Raw genomic sequence first — 21,816 nt, 5'->3', positions numbered from 1 at the left:
CGTGGCTGGGGAAACAATAGTTTGGCTCTTTTTCTCCTTAAATCAGTTCCCATGCCTGAATTAACTGGAGAGTCAAAGAATCAACACAGACTTGCTCTTAGTCTTCTTAGTCTTGTGGGCTCCAGTAAACAGATCTGGACGTTCTTCGGGGCCTAGTGAAAGTGGGAAGCACATGTGCTTCACCTTGACCTCCGCAGAGGCAAGCTGCACTACTCTGGACTCCGGAGAGGAGAAACTTCTGATCTGCTGGAGAGAAAACAGAATAAATGAGCCCAGAGGCAGAAAGACTGCTGTGGCTGTCATGCAAATGAGAACTGTGACTGGCGTTCTCTTTCTGCACATGTTGTCACTGGAGGCTCTCAGCCCTAAAGATTAGGTTTCAGTGGGAGATTTTCAGGTTCAAGGACTGTTAATGGTTTGTAACTGCCTGACAATAAGCTCAACCTCCAAGTTACATCAGCCTGGGCAGATGTCTAACGATAGGAGAACAGAGCAAGAAGTGAATCGGGAGCAAAGGGATGCAGCTTGCCACCTGCCTGCTGGACTGAGCTTTGAATGGGACTTAAATTTCTAAGCCCTATGTAGGCATCCTGGAGATGGTGGTCTTCATTAATGCAAAGATCAAGTCTTTCATTAAGCTATTTAAGAAGAAAAGTAAGTAGTTTCTTTTCTCCCCACCGTGGTTGTGTGTGTGTGTGTGTGTGTGTGTGTGTGTGTGTGTGTGTGATGTACTATTTCCTCCTTTGGAGTGGTGGAATTAGAGTGTGAAAGAGCATAATTGACACAAGTTAAACTCCATTCTAAAGCAGGTTGTTCAAATACCTCTGACTTTTGGGGCTCTAGGGCAGAATTATGTGATCTCAGCATGCCTTACTTATTTGTGGCTCAGATTTCCGGTGAATTCACTGCTTTTGTGCTCTCAAAAGCAGCCCTTTGAAGAAGGTGGAGGGAAGGACCTTGTGTTTACTTTATGTCCACCCTGCTGTATGTTTTTTTCATTCTTTGGCTGACTGTGCAGGGAACCTCTGTGTCAGGTATCACATATTTTTGGTGGTGATGATCTGCTAAACCCCCTGGCACACTCTGTTTTGTGTTTCAGAACTGGAGCACAAACTCTGTCTAGACCGGTCAGCCATTGTAAAGTACACAGCTTTCGCGGTGTGGCTTCATTGTTCACTCACCATTAGTTTAAATTTCTTTAATCCAGGTGCTTCTTCTTTCCCTGGAAAAGTATAATTTTCACACATACATGGTTTTATTTTTACATAGTTACTGGTTGATTAGCTTTAGTTTAGTTTTGGAACCAGTGATTGAAACTGGATAAATGTGCAAGGGTAGGAGCCATTGGTAAAGAAAAACTTTGGAGGAAGCAACAAAGAACTGTACCCTGGGATCGCTGTCTGCAGCTCTGCCCCTAGAAGGCTGTCTTTGGATGGACTGACTGAAATCTGCCCCCGCAAGAATGAGAAAACCAGGGAAGAGACCACGGCCCTTTCATAGGAGCCAGTTGGTTGCTGTGCAGGGGGGCTAATGGTGTGGTTACATAGACTCGAATAGCATTACTTGGATTTGATTGGTAATTGGCAAATAGGAAGAGTTTCCATTTTCAGTATTTTCCAGCTATGATAGCGGGTAATTCAGTCTTTCAAATACATGGACATGAGCACAAAGCATTGTAATTGACTAGGGCTCCTTTTTGGGGCCCATATGGCAAATTCCAGACTGTTTAAGATTATCAGATATGTAAGTAAGAACTTAGTCCTGGTGGATGTTCTGTATTAAGATTGAGAGCTATATGCACCATGCAAAACATTTGTTCAATGAAAGGTTACGTGAATCCCCGGTACCTAATGTACATGCTTCTTTGTCAAACACTAAAAGCAGAAAGCACACGGGACATTTCCATTTATAACTTGGTGTCTAGGTCTCAGTGTTTATTTTCCCACTTAGCAGTTGATGGAGAAGTGGGATCACTTAGGAAATGAACTATTTGGGAGCAAGGCTGGTAGAATTTAGTAGCTGCAGAGAAGGTGAGGGGAGAGCTAACCCGTGGCTTGGGTTCGTGGGGGTGCTGAGGAAGGACAACTTCCTCCTTAGTGATGGTGCTACGAGTCAGGGGCTCCTTCAGGGTAATTTCACTGCCCCTGCCTCACCCAGGCTTTACATGAGTTATTCTGTGAGCTAAGGCTTTACATATAGTAGTTCACTTGATCTTTATAATAGACTAGTAGCCCATTGAGCAATATTGCATGCAGTAGGCTGCCCACCGCTTCCGAGGGAGCCGGTAGGATCCGTGCTGCTTCCGCGGGAGGTGGGCCCGCCGTCTCCTCTCTGGGACTGCGGTTGGCCAGGGAGGCTGCAGGTCGGCCCCCCTGTCCCTATCTGTGTCTGCTCCGGCTCTGGGTGGGGGTGGGGGGGTCACCCGGGGCTCCTGGCTCCCTGTCTCTGTCTCCCTTTCGGCTCCGGGCTTCACCTGTGCACACAACCTCCTCCTGTCTGTTCGTGACCTGTTACAGCGTCCCGGCCTAATTTGCATATTTCCTCTTTTTTATATGTATATATAGACTAGAGGCCTGGTGCACAAAAATTTGTGCACTGGAGGGGGGGTCCTGCAGCCCAGCTTGCCCCCATTACATATTGGGAGCCCTCAGGGGATGTCCTACTCCCTGCTCCCTGCTCCCCTTGGGGAGCGGGCCTAAGCCACAGTCTGGCCTCCCTTTTTGGGAGGCGACCGGGCTGGTCAGGGGAAAGCACCAGCCCCATCACCCCGCTGCTGCAGCCACTGCCAGTCACTGCAGCCACCAAGGTGTTTTCATCAACACGGACTCCAGTCCCTTTACCGTGAAAAAATGACAACTTTCTTTAGGCATTTTCAAGATGTGTCTTTCATAGGATATGACATTTCTTTATTATTTTTTTTTATCCTCACCTGAGGATATGTTTCCATTGATTTTTAGGGAATGTGGAAGAGAAAGTGAAAGACAGAGAGTAACATCAAAGTGAGAGGAACACTTTGATTGGTTGCCTCCTGCATGAGCCCTGACCAGGGCCCAGGCCAGGGAGGAACCTGCAACCTAAGTACATGCCCTTAGTCAGAATTGAACCCAGACCCAGCAGTGGGCAGGCCGAGGCATTATCCACTGAGCAAAACCAGCTAGGACAGGATATGACATTTCTTAACCCTCCAATAGCGGACCTTCCTTTTTTTCTCCCGGAGTGTGGTAAAAAACCCTAGATCACCTATTTGGACTCTTATTACCCAAGTTACTAAGAATATTACCAGTGGCATACAGGGAGCTAAGCCAATGAGCGGTCAGAAAAGGTGTTTCCTCTGTAGTTCACACCAATTGCCAGCTTGGCCCCTGCCCAGGCCTAATGCCTCTGGCCGAGTCATTAGACCTGGGCAGGGGACCTTCAGCTCCCTCAATCGTTGGCTCAGCCCCTGCTCCCCATGATCGCTGGCTCTGCCCCTGCCCCACCCTAATGCCTCTGGCCAAGGTATTAGGCCTGGGCAGGGGACCCCCAGCTCCCCACGATCTCCTTCTCCCCCCCTCTCCCCCCCGCCTAGGGCTAACGCCTCTGGCGGAAGAATTAGGCATGGACAGGGGACCCCCAGCTCCTCCCCATCACTGACTCTGCCCCTGCCCCGCCCTAACGCCTCTGGCCAAGGCATTAGGCCTGGACAGGGGACCCCCAGCTGCCCACAGTCACTGACTCCACCCTTGCTCCCCGCGATTGCCGGCTCCTCACCTGCCCAGGCCTAATTCCTCTGACCAAGGCATTAGGCCTGGGCAGAGGACCCCCAGCTCCCACCATCGCCTCTGCCCCTACCCAGACCTAATACCTCTGGCCAAGGTGTTAGGCCTGGGCAGGGGACCCCCAGCTCCGTATGATCGCCGACTCCGCCCCTGCTCACGATGGCTGGCTCCGCCCCAGCCCCGGCCTAACGCCTCTGGCCAAGGCATTAGGCCTGGGCAGGGGACCCCCAGATCCCCGCGATCTCCCGCTCTGCCCCTGCCCACGATCACTGACTCCGCCCCTGCTCCCCGCGATTGCCGGCTCCCCATGATTGCCGGCTCCGCCCATGCCCAGGCCTAACGCCTCTGACCGAGGCATTAGGCCTGGGCAGGGGACCCCCAGCTGCCCACGATCGCTGACTCCACGCCTGCTCCCCGTGATGGCTGGTTCCACCCCTGCCCCTCCCCCCATCTCCCGCTCTGCCCCTACCTAGGCCTAATTCCTCTGACCTAGGTGTTAGGCCTGGGCAGGAGAGCCCCAGCTCCCATTGCCGGCTCCGTCCCTGCTTCCGGCGATCACTGGCTGGGGGTGGGCAAAGGCACCCGGTTCTCCGATCACGGGGCAGGGCAAAGGCGGCCCTGAGCGGCAGGCGGCTTCTTCTGTCCTTCCCCTTTCGCCTCCCAGCATTGCGCCTATGTATGCAAATTAACCGCCATCTTTGTTGGCGGTTAACTGCCATCTTAGTTGGCAGTTAATTTGCATATCACCCTGATTAGCCAATGGGAAGGGTAGCGAAGTTACGGTTAATTACCATGTTTGTCTATTATTAGATAGAATGTAGTAGCTGTGCTATGAGGTCCACTGTGTTAACTTTAAATATGTTCAAATAGAAAGTTGAATAGTTCATGCATGCCTGCTCATTTTATTTTGAGAATCGGTTTTATGGTTTAGTTACCAGAGGTGTGGGTGTGCCCAGTGTGCACTCTGTAGCATCGGTCAGGGTTAGGGAACACTCGCCCCTGCCTCACAATTCTAGTATCTGCTGATTTTACAGGTGTCATACTTGTCACCACCTGCAGATGACTCAGCACAGGGTTTTTCTCTTGTACTTCTCTGGTTTATTCTATGCTTGGCTTGTGGTGGCAGATATATGGAAAGTACTTAAAATTTTTGATGCTTCCTGGCTGGTGTGGCTCAGTTGGTTGGGTGTCGTCCTGTGTGCATCAAAGGGTTGCTGGCACGATCCCTGGTGGGGGGCATGCAGGAGGCAGCCAGTCTGTTTCACGCTCATATTGATGTTTCTCTCTCTTCCTCTCTTTCTCTCTAAAAATATTTATAAAAATTGTTGATGAATTTGTTTGGTGCTGCACTGGTATGCTATTTTAGGTTGTGTTGTCAGGGAAAGTGAAATAGACAAAGCGGTCTCAAGCCATAAGGGGGAATAAAGAAAAATTATTGTAGAGATTTAGCATTCTTTCATGATTACCTATCATTCCTCCTCCTAATACTTTAATCTCTCTTTTTTTAAAAATATATTTCTTTATTGATTTCAAAGAGGAAGGGAGAAGGAGAGAGATATAGAAACATCAATGATGAGAGAGAATCAGTGATCAGCTGCCTCCTGCACACCCCCTCCTGGGGATCGAGCCTGCAACCCAGGCATGTGCCCTTGGCCGGAATCAAACCTGGGACCCTTCAGTCCACAGGCTGACGCTCTATCCACTGAGCCAAGCTGGCTAGGGCTTTAATCTCTTTTATGTTGGAAAAATTCAGTTGAATTGGATTGTGTTGGGAAAAGTAAATTACATGGGACTTAAAAAAACCATTTTAATATAAAAGTATTTCATGAAAGCAAGAAATACAAAGAAAATTTTGTAGCACAAATTGATTTCTACCATTAAATATGCTATTTAAATGAATTACATTGACTGCTTATGCTTAATTTTTAAATTTAATTGAGTTTATAACTGGTGTTTTAAAATAATGCTTAAGGGAGGAAATATTTTGTCTCAACTTCTCAGTAGGAAGTTGTTTCTGTTCTGATACTCTAACGTTTACTGAGCAATTGCTCTGTATAATTCAATAGCAGGTGCCTGTCATGGTGGACTTAGGTAGGAATTGGAGGTCTCTATCAATTCTGTCAATCATTTTCTAACGCTGGCTTAGAGGGAGGGTCTAAAATGCTAGGAAGCAATTAATTGAGTAAACATTTCTACCAAAGCATGATGGACAGTTTCACCGGTTCCTTTAGAGACGAACACTGTGGGAAGGACCCCTGGAGTCTAAGGTTAAATCTCACTTAGAATTCACTCCATTTCCCTCTCCCTGGCCCTTAACCCAGGGATGTGTTGGGCACTAAGAACCCATCTTGATGCAGTGCATGTAGAGCCAGTGAAACTTAATTTGACAGCTGGGTTGATTGTAACTCTCTTTTTACAGCGGTTTCCAACCTAGATGAGGAGAGCAGATGGACAGTCCACTACACTGCTCCCTGGCACCAGCAGGAGAACGTGTTCCTTCCCGCCACGAGGCCCCCCTGCGTGGAGGACCTGCACCGCCAAGCCAAGCTCAACCTCAAATCAGTGCTGAGGGGTAAGATCCCAACTGCAAGCTTGTTCATTAGAATTGAAAGCCTAAGTTTGATGTTATTTGTAAAAGACCTGTTTATAATGAACATAGAGTATGTGTGAGATGTCATAATACTCTCAACCTGTGTGCCTAATATGTTCTGGATTCTGTAGACACCTGCCTCTCACAGATATGTCCTCAAAGAATCGACACCAGTTTATTTATTTTTTAAAATTTTTTTATTGACTTTAGAAAGAGGAAGGGTATTCAGAAAGAGTGTCTTCCTATATGTAGTTTAAAATTCTCATTTTCACTTCAACTTAGTGTTGGTGGTAAGGGGTGTGACTGTGTGACGAGGAGGCCTTCCTAAAGGTGGTAAAGAAGGAAGTTCTTTAACAGAGCAAGGGAGTAACTTTTAAGATTTAGAAACTTTTTTTAAAACAGCAAACCAATGTTCTTATTCTACTAGATGCTGGTTTACCACTTTTCTCTTACCATGCAATTTTGGGACAGAATTATACTAAAAAAATACTGTTGTTTATCTAAAATTTAATTTAACAGAATGTCCTGTGTTTTATCTTTTTGTGAAAGATTTAAATCTGGGAGAAATACTGTCATTGATTCCAGGAAAACCCAGCATCAGGACCCCCTCTAATTTTTATGATAATTTTTTCATGTATATCGGTCATTTATTAATTCACTTGTTAATGTGCTGTTACTTTGACTGCTGATTACTAGGCAACATTCATTCAACACTTAAGTATATGCCAAATACCATTCTAAGCCCGTTACAGGTATTATCTCATTTAATCCTCACAATAATTACTGTGCCAGTTTTACATATGAAAAAAATGGAGACACAAAGATTAGAAACTTTCCCACCATCTCAAAGTTAGTGGTAGAATTAGGGCTTAAACTTGGACAGTCTCAGGCTGCAGGGCTCATATTCGATTCACTCGATTGCCTTGAACAACCATTTGTTAGAAATCTGTTATTCTGGTGGAAGCGAAGAATACAAAGTCAGGGTCTTGGCTCTCAAGGAACTTATACTTTTACTTACAGTGCAAATCACAATGTGAAAAATACTCGCGATGGGCCATAAATTGCTGTACGGGAGTTAGAGAAGGCGGATAACTTCTGCTTAGAGTGAGAAGGAATAGCTATCAAAGGACTCACAGTAGATTTGGAATTCTGAACAGAACTATGTAGACTAGGGGTCCTCAAACTACGGCCCGCGGGCCACATGCAAATACAAATATTGTATTTGTTCCCGTTTTGTTTTTTTACTTCAAAATAAGATATGTGCAGTGTGCATAGGAATTTGTTCATAGTTTTTTTTTTAAACTATAGTCCAGCCCTCCAACAGTCTAAGGGACAGTGAACTGGCCCCCTGTTTAAAAAGTTTGAGGACCCCTGATATAGACCATAGGTCAGAGCCCTGTTTTGTTCCTTTAATCTTTTAGTTTAAAGGAACTTAGATGATCTCGTATGTATCTTATTACTCTATCATGTGTCTTACAGTCTTGGCATTTAACTGTCCAGAAATGGGCATTATTGGCTTCCCTTTCTCATATACTTAGTGACTGCAAGTCTAAAGGAAAAAAATGGCATTCGTCAGGCTCCTCTGTGTGGCCTTGGAGTTGTACCTTGACTTTTGCCTTCCTTGTGTTGGTTGTGTAATGCACCTAAATCCAGCCACAGTTTCTTCTAGATCTCTTCAGTTCCTAGTGATTTTCTTTCGTAAATTTTGACAAGGAGCTTGTCTACTTCTGGCTTACTTTCCTCCCGAATAATGAGTATGAGGATTAAATGGCACTGTGCCCAGGACCAGCCCCTGAGGCAGGGCCATGGTTAAGTTCTTCTGCTCTGCCCTCCTGCCTGTGGAGAATGCTTTCAGAAGGGTAAGTGTGAGTTGGAATATTCAGGCCCAGCTTTTTTTGAACACTCTCCAGGAAACTGTGCTTCCCTGCCTCTTCTGTGTATTTTCAAGTACCAGCTCAGAGCTTCTCTTCCCTTCCCTTAGAAAATTAAACATCTAGGTTTTTCTTTCCTTTTTAACTATTCAGTAGATCCAAATGAAATGTCATCACCACTGATTTTGCCTGTATGTGGATTTAATTTTGAAAAGATAAATGCTTTAATAATTGCTTTAATGCCCTAAAATGATTCATTGAAGGGATTTACCCTTAATAAAATTAATAACTTTGGAAAATTTTTAGAGTTCAACTTTTTTAAAAAATCCTTACCAGAGGACAAACTTTTCTTAATGATGAGAGAGAGAGAGAGAGAGAGAGAGAGAGAGAGAGAGAGAGAAACATTGATTTGAAAGAGAAACAGTGATTGGTTGCCTCTCGTACATGCCCCAAACAGGGATCGGACCCTCAGTCTGGGTATGTAACCTGGCTGGAATCAAACCCGCAAAATTTTGTTATGTGGGATGATGCTCCAACCAAGCTGAACTCTTAAAGTCTATATTTAAATACTCCTTAAGAGGTTGTAGAGACTTTCGGAGAACCAAGATGGCAGCATAGGTTAACGCCGGAGTTTGCTGCTTTGAACAACTACTTCAAAAGTGAAACCAAAAAACGGAAGGGACATCACCCAGAACCACAGGAACGCTGGCTGAGTGGAAGTCCTACAACTAGGAGGAAAGAGAAACACATACAGACACTCAGAGGAGGCGCAGTGCTGAAGTCAAATTCTGAGGTGCGGAGTGCGTGGAGCGGGCTGGGGGCGGAGGGCGCGGTTGGCGTTTTCAATCGGGAGGGAGTCGCAGAATCTGAGCTCCAGATCCGGGCGAGTCTTTAGGGACCCAGACTCAAACGGGAGAAGCGCAACTGTCTGGCTTCGGTCAGAGCGAGTGCAGCTTTCTCTCTGAGCTTTGCATCGGGTGCTGGGACTCAGAGAGGCAGAGCCCCTGGGGACAGGACTGAGAGTCGCCATAACTGCTCTCTCCGGCCCACCCTGTTGATCCTGTGCGACCCGCCCCGCCCAAGCCCTGCACACAGGCATTTGCCGGATAGCCTCAGGCAAAGGCTAGATTAGCACCTCCCTAGAGGACAGAAGTTCTCTCACTGCTGACACAGCTGATTCTCATAGCCACTTGGCCTGGAGGTCAAACCCTCCCTGGTATTAGCTACAACAATCAAGGCTTATCTACAAGACTGCGAACAAAGACCACTAGGGGGTGCACCAAGGAAGCATAACAAAATGCGGAGACAAAGAAACAGGACAAAATTGTCAATGGAAGATATAGAGTTCAGAACCACACTTTTAAGGTCTCTCAAGAACTGTTTAGAAGCCGCCGATAAACTTAATGAGATCTACAAGAAAACTAATGAGACCCTCGATCTTATATTGGGGAACCAACTAGAAATTAATCATACACGGACTGAAATAACGAATATTATACAGACTCCCAACAGCAGACCAGAGGAGCGCAAGAATCAAGTCAATGATTTGAAATGCGAGGAAGCAAAAAACACCCAACCGGAAAAGCAAAATGAAAAAAGAATCCAAAAATGCGAGGATAGTGTAAGGAGCCTCTGGGACAGCTTCAAGTGTACCAACATCAGAATTATAGGGGTGCCAGAAGATGAGAGAGAGCAAGATATTGAAAACTTATTTGAAGAAATAATGACAGAAAACTTCCCCCACCTGGTGAAAGAAATGGACTTACAGGTCCAAGAAGCGCGGAGAACCCCAAACAAAAGGAATCCAAAGAGGACCACACCAAGACACATCATAATTAAAATGCCAAGAGCAAAAGATAAAGAGAGAATCTTAAAAACAGCAAGAGAAAGAAACTCAGTTACCTACAAGGGAATACCCATACTACTGTCAGCTGATTTCTCAACAGAAACTTTGCAGGCCAGAAGGGAGTGGCAAGAAATATTCAAAGTGATGAATACCAAGAACCTACAACCAAGATTACTTTATCCAGCAAAGCTATCATTCAGAATTGAAGGTCAGATAAAGAGCTTCACAGATAAGGAAAAGCTAAAGGAGTTCATCACCACCAAACCAGGATTATATGAAATGCTGAAAGGTATCCTTTAAGAAGAGGAAGAGGAAGAAAAAGGTAAAGATACAAATTATGAACAACAAATATGCATCTATCAACAAGTGAATCTAAGAATCAAGTGAATAAATAATCTGATGAGCAGAATGAACTGTTGATTATAATAGAATCAGGGACATAGAAAGGGAATGGACTGACTATTCCTGGGGGGGAAAGGGGTGTGGGAGATGCGGGAAGAGACTGGACAAAAATCGTGCACCTATGGATGAGGACAGTGGGTGGGGAGTGAGGGCGGAGGGTGGGGCGGGAACTGGGAGGAGGGGAGTTATGGGGGGAAAAAAAAGAGGAACAAATGTAATAATCTGAACAATAAAGATTTAATTAAAAAAAAAAGAGGTTGTAGATAAATAATAACTTTAAGAACAGTGGTTGACAAAGTTGAAATAAGAAAGAGCATCTGAGTTCTGTTTTCTTCATTTATTTACTTTTAATCACATGTACAGGACTTCAGGTGCCACTTTCCCATCACCAAGTTAGCAGCCTGAGATAAGCAGAAAATGAGTGCAGAGTACTTACTGCCTCATTATCAGTGAGGATTACAAAGAAAAAATACAGCCCCTGAATATATGACACTATTAAGGTATGATCCTACATAATAAAAGGCTAATATGCAAATAGACTGAACGGTGGAACAACCGAACAACCGGTCGCTATGATGTGTGCTGACCACCAGGGGGCGTATGCGGGACATGGCGGGCGTTGGCCACGGTGGGATAGTGGAGCAGGTGAGCGGGGGCACCAGACCAAGGCAGGGCACTGGTTGCTGTCATCGGGGCGAGCCTCTGGTGGTTACTGAAAATTTTTTGTTCCCGCACGCCGCGATCCTGCCTGGAGCTCGCACCTGCTGTCGGCGTTGGCCCCGCTCACACCCTCTGTTGGCTCCAGAGCTGCCGCTCACACCCATTGCCAGCGCTAGCCCTGCTCACACCTGCTGCTGGTGCCGGGCGCCAGTCCCATTCACTTGGTGCCATCAGCGGGTGCGAGCTGCGGCTGCCAGCCCTGATTGCCCCTGAGGGCTTCTCCACCTCCCCCTGTTCCTGAGGGGTGATTGGGGCAGCAGCGACTGCTCCCACCCGCTGACGGCACACCTGCTGCTCCACATCGTCAGTGGATGCGAGCAGGGCTGGCGCCGTCAGTGCATGGGAGCGGCAGCGGCAGGAGTGAGGCTGCTGGCAGACAGGGGCCCAGGGCTGCAGCAGGAGGGGCCGGGCTGGGGTATGGAGGATGGGCCGAGACCCACCCCTGTGCCCACCACAGCCTCACGGCCCACAGTTCCTTTCAAGGTGCACGAATTCATGCACTGGGCCCCTAGTGTTATATAGTTATCAGTCTAAGTTAATTTGACCTCCACGTTCTTTGCTTAAAAATCTAGAAAGGTAGCTAATGAGTAATCTATTTTCTTCCTTCTATTCTTACTATCACCTTGACCATAATTTTAAGGAAGTAATACTACTCTTTAATGTTAACCCTTTGCGGTCCGATGTTATTTTTGGAATTCAAACAGTCTGGTCCAAATTAATTGACGGGATTGAATGTTGAACTTTTTAATGTTCTTACTGCTCGACGTTGGACCTGCTCCTAGCGCCTGGTCTGTTGAGTCAGCCTCGAGGTTGAACCGAAAAGGGTTAAACAGGCAGTTGCTGTTTCAGTCATTAAGTGCTCATTGTATGAACTATTGTGTCAGTTTTTATGGGGAACTCAGCTCTCCTCTTGAGGATCATAAAATAAAGAGGGCAATGAGACAGTAGGTACTAAGTGTTTATTATTAATAAAGTAATACAGAAATGCTTAGTGGTCAGTAGAATGATTGAGGAAGGCACCAGGTTTACTGAAAATGTTATTAAAAAACTAAGTTTGAGTTAGGACATAGGGGAAAATAATAGACACAATTTACTAAGTATTTGAGCATCAGTGATCTCCTATGACAGGCGTTTTTAAATGAGTGGATAACAGTTTGTGGGTCTTTAACTTTGAAGAGCTTCTCTTGCTGTCTTGTGTCAAGACTGAAGTGAACAGACAGCAGTGTACTGGAGATGTGTCTGAGGTGCTGGATGGCATTGGGGGACCCCTCCCCCACTTTCTCACTCCCCCATTGGAGAAGAGAGGGGCTTCCATGGCATTTAAATGGTCTGCAGAATGCCCAGAGCACATGTTGTCCATGTGCAGTTTATCTCTATTCTGGTCCAAATAGAGCAGAGATCTTTAGTATTTATTGTTGGCTAGTCTCTGGAGAATTTGGTAGAATTTGTTGGCCAAATGATTTGGTTTTGTTGATTTATTTGTTACTAGAGATAAACAGATACAGTAAGTTCTCACTTGACACTGCAGCAAAATGACACCTAATGACACCAATTTTATAGGCTAGTTGTTACAAACAAGAGTTACTTTCCTGCAGTATCTTATAAACATTATAATGAAACATTGTTGAACGCTAATGGAGGACCTGCTGTACCGGGATGTAGAAACAGTATTTTGATCATTGGTTCAGCAGGACATCTGGCTAGAAATGAATAGTGAATTTCTGAAAATGGATCCCATTATCCATAAAGAATTCACTCAGCTTTTTACTGAATTTCCGGAAGAATTCTACCCTTTTAATCTCCACAGTTATTTGAACCCTTCATGAACTTCTACAGAGTTAGCTGAGGTGATGAGCAACCTTTGCCTAACTGGGTTTTTAATCTGGATACTTTTTAGTTTCACTAAAAGGGCCACAATTAAGTGGGAAAAGGGTACTTGAGGGGAAAGGGTGGCCATGCTAGGCTCAGTGAAAGGTTCAGATTTAATTTCTTACACTTGCAGACCTCATTTGAAAATTAAGAGCATATTAAAGGCTGAAATTAAGCCATGTTATTTTTAAGACTCCATCCCCAAAAAGCCCAACTTGGGAGAGAGGTAAACATACTTTCTCACAGTATGTATAACAGGCAGTTTAGTTACTGTATCTGTGTACACTCCTGCCTGAATTAGTTCCTAGAGCATCTGTTGCTGGTATCAGAAACGTTCTTTAGTCACAGCTCTCTTTCCTGAGAAAATCCATTTTAGCAGGTCAGCCTGCTCTGTGATTCTAGAATTGGAAGTGTGAGCACAGGGAGGAATGTTGAGTCTGGCCTGTGTTAACTCAAAGTCAGAGGGTTACATTCATCATATCAAGAGATATAGGAGTTGAGTATTTACAATGTGAAGAAATGACTCTGTGTTCCAAGTTATTAAAAACAGTCGTGTGTGTGTGTGTGTGCGCACATGTGTGCATGCACCAACAACCTGTTCAACATTAGAAAATGGTACACCTTTCTTAAAATGATGGACAACGCCCAGACGGTGTTGCTCAGTGGATTGAGCATCGTCCCATGCACCAAGAGGTCACCAGTTCAGTTCCCAGTCAGGGCACATGCCCAGGTTGTGGGCTCTCTCCCCAGTAGGAGGTGTGCAGGAGGCAGCCGATCAGTGTTTCTTACCAATGTTTCTCTCTCTCTCCCTCTCCCTTTCTCTCTCTCTAAAAAGCAATAAAAACAAATTTAAAAAATGATGGACAAGGTCTCTAGGTAGTGTTAGCTAGGTTTCTCTGACAGTTCCTGACACACAGGCTTTAACTAAGGGTCACTGCATCTGCCCTTTATTGTTAAGAAGGGTCCTAGTTCCCTTTGACTCAGACCAGTACTTCTGTTCTGGGTTTGATGAAGAGCCCTGGCTGAATTACCTGGATGCCTTGGGCACATGGGTCCCTGGGCTCTCCCAGGCCCCTGTGGTTTGGGCTGTAGATACTCCTCTTGGGGGACCCGTGGCACTGGGTGCAGGACTGTCCGGGGGAAGCCTTTCTATGCCTGTGGCTCTCTCCTGGATGATACATCTGCTCACCACTTCACACAGTCAAGAGGAACAGCTGCTTTGCCCACCTTGTGCTATCAACATTGAATTCTTCCTCTATTTTTTTCCCTTGTCACTTAAAAAAAATTATGACATAGCACAGACAAATACATAAAACATGTACAGCTTAAGAGATAAATTGTAAAGCAAATCCAGTGAGGATTGACAACAACAAAAAAGTGCATGAGTCATATCCAGGTTCAGATCCTGACTCTGTTGTGTAGTAGGGATATGTGATTTGAGTTTAATTTTGACTTTGTTCTTGCAACCATTTGAGCTTTTCTCTTCTGTAAAATAAAGATCATAGTATCTGCTTACATGGGAATGAAATGAACTTTTTGTGTAAAATACCTCAAAGTGCAAGCAGTTTGTGGCGGTAAGGAGGGGTGCATTTTAAGTGCAATGGAATACAGATAAATTTTTATACATTTCAGCCCTCGTTCCCAAATGGCTGTCATGATTTAGCTGGTGCTTTCCCTCCCACTCATTATACTCCAGAGACACGCTGTGGGGAGGAGGGAGGGAAGAAAACAGGGCCACAGCCAGATGATAGTGACAGCCACAGGCAGTTAACACTGAGGTTATTTCGGCCACATGAGCAAGGTGCCTTTCTCCCCATCACCATCAGCCCCTGGAAGATGCCTGGAATGCTAGAGCTGGAAGAGGGCTCCCAGGGCCTCTCATCAATAAATCCCCTTTTCCTTTTGTAGGTGAGTAAACCAAGACCATAGAAGCCACAGGGTTAGTTTACAGCCACTGTGAAGTTTATAGATGACCATGGAGGACTCAAATCAGGCTTCTAGCCTCAGCCCATGCTGGCCTGTTGTGACCTCAGACCCTGAGGGCCCATCCCTTGGATGCCTCTTCAGCTGTTCTCAGCTTTCAAAAGGGTCATAGGGACAGGGCTCACTCTGGGAATCTAAAGGCCCAAGGAAGATTGGGTTTCCTTAGCTAATTAACAGGGAATGCAGACTAGCTCATGGATGCCTAAAGGTGGTGGCTTCACAGTTGCTTAACTCATTCCCAATTTCATTAAAACTCAAATAAATTTAAGAGAAAGAAAGAAAGGAAGCTTCATCATAAGACATCCTGTCTGACATTAATATCTATAACCATGTTTCAGCTTAATGGCATTTAATGTTTTATTTTTAGGGTTATGATAGGTCATTGGTAACTGAATGGATTAAAAAAAAAGCCACTGGTTATAGAAGGGACAAGTAAAAGAAAATAAGGGTTTGGAAATATTAAATACACCAATGACTTAGCCCTTACAGCAGAGTTTACTCTTTGCCTAGTTCATCACTTAACATTCTTTCTGAAGAATCCGTTAGTAAAATTGATTTGTAAAAGATGAAGGTGAAATATCACTGGTTAAGGGTAGATTCTTTTCAATGTTTTGTAAGTAAGAAACATTAAATTACTTATATTCATTCATGTAGAATTTTAAGTTATTTTCTAGTTTAAACGAAGATAGGCCTAAAATAGGGAGTGTGGGGGTGGTGGTGGTGATGGGGGTGAGTTATTCTGGAAAAGCCACTGAATGAGGTAGGAAATACAGCGTCTCGTCTTTCTAAACCAGCAGCATTGACACCTTGTTCTGTTGTTATGAACTGGTCCAGAAGATGCAATAGGAGGCCAGAATGCTGATTCCAGTGCTGCCAGAAGCCTGTGGGACGTTGGAAAATCACATCCCACTTTTATACTTGCCTCCTCTTCTGCAAAACAAGTTGTGGTCTCCAAGTTTCTGTGTAAGCTCTAAAATTCTGATGGACCTCTCCGTACTTAACTGCTATGTGTGAAGTTTAGTTGACACAAAAATATAATTTAGTGCTGAGCATAAGTCCTGATAAATTGGGTTGTCTAAAATCTAAGTTTGTTGACATAAAAATTTTCTCAGTGGCTCCTACAGTGACGGCACTGGGCTGGATATTGTAGGTGAGTCAAAGATGAATGACGTCACTGCTTTCCGTGGAAGCTTAAAGCTAGCCAGGGAGATAAGATAGATGCATGAGTCACTCTCGTACAAGGTTGATGGTGGCATCATTGAGTCTCACCCTTGTCCCTGGGTGTTGTCTTTAAAACGTAAATCTGACTATACCTCTCCTTTGTTAAATTCCTCATCAGCTCCTCATCACTGACAGGATAAAACCTAACTTCCTCAGCACCTGGCAGCTTTTCTGACCTGGCCCATTAGTCTAACTTCACCTGCCAAATCACCCTTCCTGCCCCCTCCCCACCCCCACCCCAGGCCCATGCTTCTCTCCCCCCTCCACCCAAGTTCTTTACCTCATGCCTTCACAGGTAAAGATAAGGTCCAATTGGAATGCCAGCTTGTCTTGTCTGCGCTTTCTCTTCACTGCGAGCTCCAGTCCATTCCTTTTCCCTCTGACCCACAACCTCTCACACCTGTCCAACTCCTGTTCCTCCTCGAAGAACCTGGCGGGTGCCCTGGTTCCCACAGAGCTTTCCTGGACTTCCCAGGGCAGACCCTGGATGGATGCCTTCTACACTTTTGCACACATTTCCACAGAACATTACACCCCTCCATTAAACGAAGCTACGTAATTGTGTTTACATGTTTATCTTTCCATCTGATAGCAAGATCCTTGGGAGCAGGACCTTTGCTTGCCATTTGCACGGCCCCAGCACACACCCCAGTGCGTGCTTCGTTCTATAAACACTGTTGGGTTTGTGCAGGTCCTGGGGAGGTCGTCTAGAACTCGGGAGAGATGAGAGCCAAAGCCACATTACAACTGGTGAAAATGTGGGGGTGAGATTAGGGCTGGAGAGGGTGAGGGGTTGAGCCTGGTTATTTTAGGGGTTGGGAAGAAGTTGATAAAAGTAGTTGGGGAAGAAGAGAGGAAATGAGGATTGGGCAGTCGTCATGGTGCTCATGGATGGGGAGAGGGTCTGAATAGAGGCCACTGAACTCATTACATAGCCATTGGTGCCGTTCAAGAGAGCGGTTTCAAGGAAGTCTTTGGATTGAAGAAGCCAGTTTGCATGAGATAAAGAATTATTTTTATAAGCAGAAAAAGAATGCAAATAATTTTTAAGAAATAAAGTGAAAGCTGTCAAAGCAAAGAGAAAAGTGGTAGTTTGAGGTGGCAGGGTCGAGGTCATATTATTGCTTGCTTTAAAAACCGGAGCCAATTGGAACACTGTTGTAAAGGCGCCATCGGGAGGGGAGATTTCAGATACAAGCAGAGAATGGGAGGATGTTCCCTGAGGAGGTGGTAGGCAGTGAGCTCAGAGGCAGGCGGAGGTCAGGTTTCACCCTCTGTCTCCTCCACAGAATTGGAGAAAGCCCTTTTTGAGATGCAGCAAGAGAATGTTGAAGTTGTTCGTTAGGTTGTATTGGAGGCTTGATGGAAGCTATATGCTAGTTCTTTGATGAGAAGGATGGCTTTCATTTGGTGCTCTCGTTCAGTGCTTGTGAGTTTAATTAGGTTGACTTTTCAAAGACAAATGGTAATGCTATCAAATAGTTTAAGAAATATAGGTATTTCTTTTGGAATTTATGTCTTTAGGGAAAGTTGCCTAACCAGGTGAAACAATGGATTAAATTCTCTGTTGAGAAAAGAGAAGAGCAAAGACAAAAATAAGGAATTGATGGGTTGGAAAAGCTATACCGAGGGGCAGTTGAACTTCTTTTGGTTTGATGGCTCACCACATTTTTGGTAACACTAACCGCTCTGAGCATGGTAGCCCTGAAAGAGGAGTTAGTAACCTGTGAGAGGAAGTCAGGTGCAAGAGCAAAGGAAAGGTGAACACTCATTGCTTTTACAGGAGGTTAAGAGACATGTCCCTCGCCCCCCCTTTTTTAATGCTAAGCAACACACAAAAGACAGAATAGCAAAGACAGTCATTTAAAGGATCCAGGTCTTAACAAAGCACTATGGAGTGTTTAAACAAAAGGCTTTTTGTTTTGTTTTTGTGTCTGTAGTCAGTCTGCTGTTTCAGCAATTCTATTTTAATTCCTGATAAAGTGAGTAACTTGAGTGGCCTCTATATTTCACCCAGGGCAGCATAAAAATGCTACATTGAAGGTACTGTGGATAAGGTTTGTTATCACTCACCGAACAACTGAAGTCTCTGGTGTTGGTTCAGAATCTCTGCAGGCTACTTGATATTGAGTAACCTTGGTGATGCTCCACTACTGCCAGTGATAGGGCTTTTTCATTGTAAAGTGAAATGATATCACCTCCCATTTGGCTGTGCTCTGATGGTGCTGGGCCAGAACTGGCAGACCCGTCGGACTCTCACGTTCGTCCCGGGCATCTGGCAGCTTCGCCTCAGCTTCAGTCAGCTTGGGTACTTCAAGTCTCCGTAAAACAATCTGTGTATGTGAAGAGAGGAAATGTTAACGTTTAGTTTTCTGCAATGGCAAATAACCTTTTAAGAGTCATGCTTTCCATGGTTTGCAGTGAAAAATAATGCTAACAGTTGTATGCAGCCCCCTTAAGTTTAATACTCAATTCTTTACTTTTGGGGAAGGTTTGTATTCCACTCTAATAGGAATTAGCTATAGGGAGAGTTGTTAATCAAAATGACCTCTTTTTTTTTTTACTCTTCTACATAAAATGAGATGGCTTGCAGTGTTTAATATCAACATCACTGATCCCAGGCTGTAGGGAAAAAGGAACTCTTTCCAGCTTGTTAATATATTAGTCAGCACTAATAAATTCATTTCCTTTTTGTTGAGCTGGTGACACAATTAATGTGTGCTTTTTTGTCTCTAATACTCCATCTTCCCCATCCTGATCACTTTATTTTGCCAAACACACTATGTAAATTGAATGAGAAGTCATTTGGAATTGTGCTAAAATAACTTAGGCATAGGAATTTGGCAGCCTCCTTATCATTCTCCCCCCTCTTTTGGCAAAGAAACCCATTTATTACAAAGATGGCATTCCATCACCATCTCCTCTTTTCTACATTATTCCTCCCCCAAACTTTTTCTGGGAGCTTTCTCTGTGACATCTCTTCTACCTGAACAGAAATCTATTGGGAGTTGCCCATGATTTAGTTAGTTTTTCAATGTGGATTTGGTCAGTTCCCCTAAAGGTCTACCAAGACTAAATTTCCTGGTTAGATAACCCTGATAGAGCATTACACAATATCTTTCCCATTTCATCCTCTCCCACCTGTTCTCCCCTCATTCTCTTATTTCTTGAACATAATAAACATTGATGGCATGGCTGGTATAATTTGGAGAACCACTGCTCCATAAATTGTCATGTGGAACTTCTTTATCTGTCAACTGATTTGTAAGTACCTTGAAAGTGGGAATATATCCCTTTGGCCCCACTAGCTCAACGCAAGCTAGGATTTGAACACACAACTATTGACTTTCAGAGTTTGAGCTCTTGACTGCTGTCATTCATTACCTGGCTGTTGTTAGCAGGTTTCTTGAGAAATTGAGAGTCATTGGGCCTGATTGGCCCTCTCTTTCTTACCCACATTTAAGGAAATTATACTGTAGCAGCTGGAACATTATGTCTTATATGCACCATTAAGAGAGGAGATATTTACTTTTAGAACATTTAGGGGAACTTGGGCTTAACCATTAAACCCATACATATTCTCCTTTTCCTTTTGTTTTTATGGTGCTTAGGGTGCTAAGTATCATTGACATGAGGATTGATGAAGAAGTGGTTTTATGGTCTCAAATATGCATTTATTGGAAGATAAATTTGGACTTAATACTCCATGTATAGGAATACTCTTTTATGTCATTGTAGGTATTGCTATATAACTACATATAAATTATTACCCTAAAGGGGAGAGGGGAGAAAAGAATGAATCATTAATGTAATACTAAAACAAAAGGGCATACTTATTTGGAATCTATCATTAAAATTGCTTTCAAATTATCTAGGAAAATATCCATTGAAAAGATCTATATTAAATCTATGGTGCTTTAAGCTTTCACATAGCTTTTCAACACACTCGATATGCTACAAATTACTGAATAATTTAAACATTTGACCATTTATAATTATGTTATAATTTGTTGATTCTTAAAGACAATTTAAGTATGTTAACGTTCAACTGTTTTGAATAATTTAGGAAAAATACCGATATAATTTTGGAAAATTCAATATGCTTGACTAGCAAAGCAGAATCTTAACTACACTATCAGTATGGTTTCTTTTTCTCTTCCAGTATTACCACACCCAGTAAGTTCATGACTAGAAGGTAAATCTCTTCTATTTTCAAATGCAGCTTGGTTTGATTTTTATTAAGAAAATAAGTTATCTAATATTTATAAAGCATAGTATTTGAGTGAAGTAAATTTTTCCGACGTGCTTACTTGAAGGCTTAAACTAGATCCTTTAGCTGTGTCATAGCCAATACAGACAGCGGTGAACTAAAATTGCCTTTCTTTTAAACATTGTAGGGCTTGTGCTCTTAGTCCTCTGGTCCTGGATAAAGACATATAATAGAACTGGTTTTTAACTGTTCTTGGTAATCTGAGGGATAAGTAATGGGATAGGAGCTTGGAAATATGGGTCTACCAGAAATTTGACACCTGGGTTTCATAATTCATAAGACAAATAGATCTGTTTCCTGTGGCAGGACGCTTAGAGCATCATGGAAAGAAACTGTGACTGGGAAGACCCTATTTCCAAACGAGGTCACATATATAGATACCGGGGGTTAGAACTTCAACATCTCTTTTTGGGGGACACAGTTCAACTCCTAACACATACTTTCAGATCAAGGAACCTCTATACTGCCCTTGCTTTAGTAGTTACGCTATATTAAATACATTCACCACCCACCTGGCTGATAGCCTGCCTATATAAAATGTCTGTAAGTAGGAGGCTTCAGGTTATGTAAAACCAATTAAGTCATGACTGTAAGTTCTGCAGTGAGATCAGTTAACATATTTTAGCTCTATTTTGGATTGAGAGCAGTTAGAACTAAGTATCCAGGCTATTGAGAGTAAGAGAATCCCAGTATGATGTAGGTAGGTATTGCACATCCTTAGGAAAAAATACAGCCTCATGATATTTTGATAAAGATGGAAACAACACCTTTGTAAAATGGTAGAAACTTAAAGAATTGTGCAGCCAAGCAAATCTTGTTATGGGCTTGCTTATTGGATTTAAAAGTGGGAGAGTTGGAGGTAGTTATGGTTTCCATGGTATATTCTGCCAGCGATGGCTGTGTTTGAGCATCTGCCCATAGAGCGAGCGGCCCGTGCCAAGTTCCGGCTTACCCTCACCTAGTCTCCCCTCGGAGAGCAGCTCACTGGGTCGTGCTACTGAGTGATTCTCCCGGCAGCTTCCCAGGAGGAGTGACGTCCGGGCTTACAGAGGTGGAACCTGAGTTTCCAGGAGGCGAAAATGTCCCTGAGGTCTCAGAGGTGTAGGTGGTTCCAGGTCTGTCTGGATTCCAGACATTCAAGGGGCTCCTCCATGCAGTGTCCCCCATGGTCAGCCTCCTGAAACACAGAGGGTTAGCCTGTCACTACTGTTGTATATTTCACATTCAAAGCCTCTCAGCCTCATTCAGGGATTGGAAATAAAATATTAAGTAACTGTTGGGGGAAT

At 44.1% G+C, this 21,816-nt stretch overlaps 1 protein-coding gene across 6 annotated transcripts in view; it reads left to right on the top strand.

The window, feature by feature from the left end:
* The window catches only part of NHSL1 (NHS like 1), a 215,462-nt gene that overhangs the window by 152,832 nt on the left and 40,814 nt on the right, over window positions 1-21,816 (top strand). For all 6 annotated transcript variants that reach the window (XM_036316583.1, XM_036316581.1, XM_036316582.1 and 3 more), the window contains exon 2: window positions 6,178-6,330. In XM_036316583.1, coding sequence (XP_036172476.1) covers window positions 6,178-6,330 — 153 coding nt within the window. The remainder of the gene's footprint in view (window positions 1-6,177; window positions 6,331-21,816) is intronic.

Source organism: Myotis myotis, unplaced genomic scaffold, assembly GCF_014108235.1.
Source record: "Myotis myotis isolate mMyoMyo1 unplaced genomic scaffold, mMyoMyo1.p scaffold_m19_p_7, whole genome shotgun sequence".
Taxonomy (NCBI): Eukaryota; Metazoa; Chordata; class Mammalia; order Chiroptera; family Vespertilionidae; genus Myotis; species Myotis myotis.
This window is presented reverse-complemented; position numbering and strand designations above follow the sequence as displayed.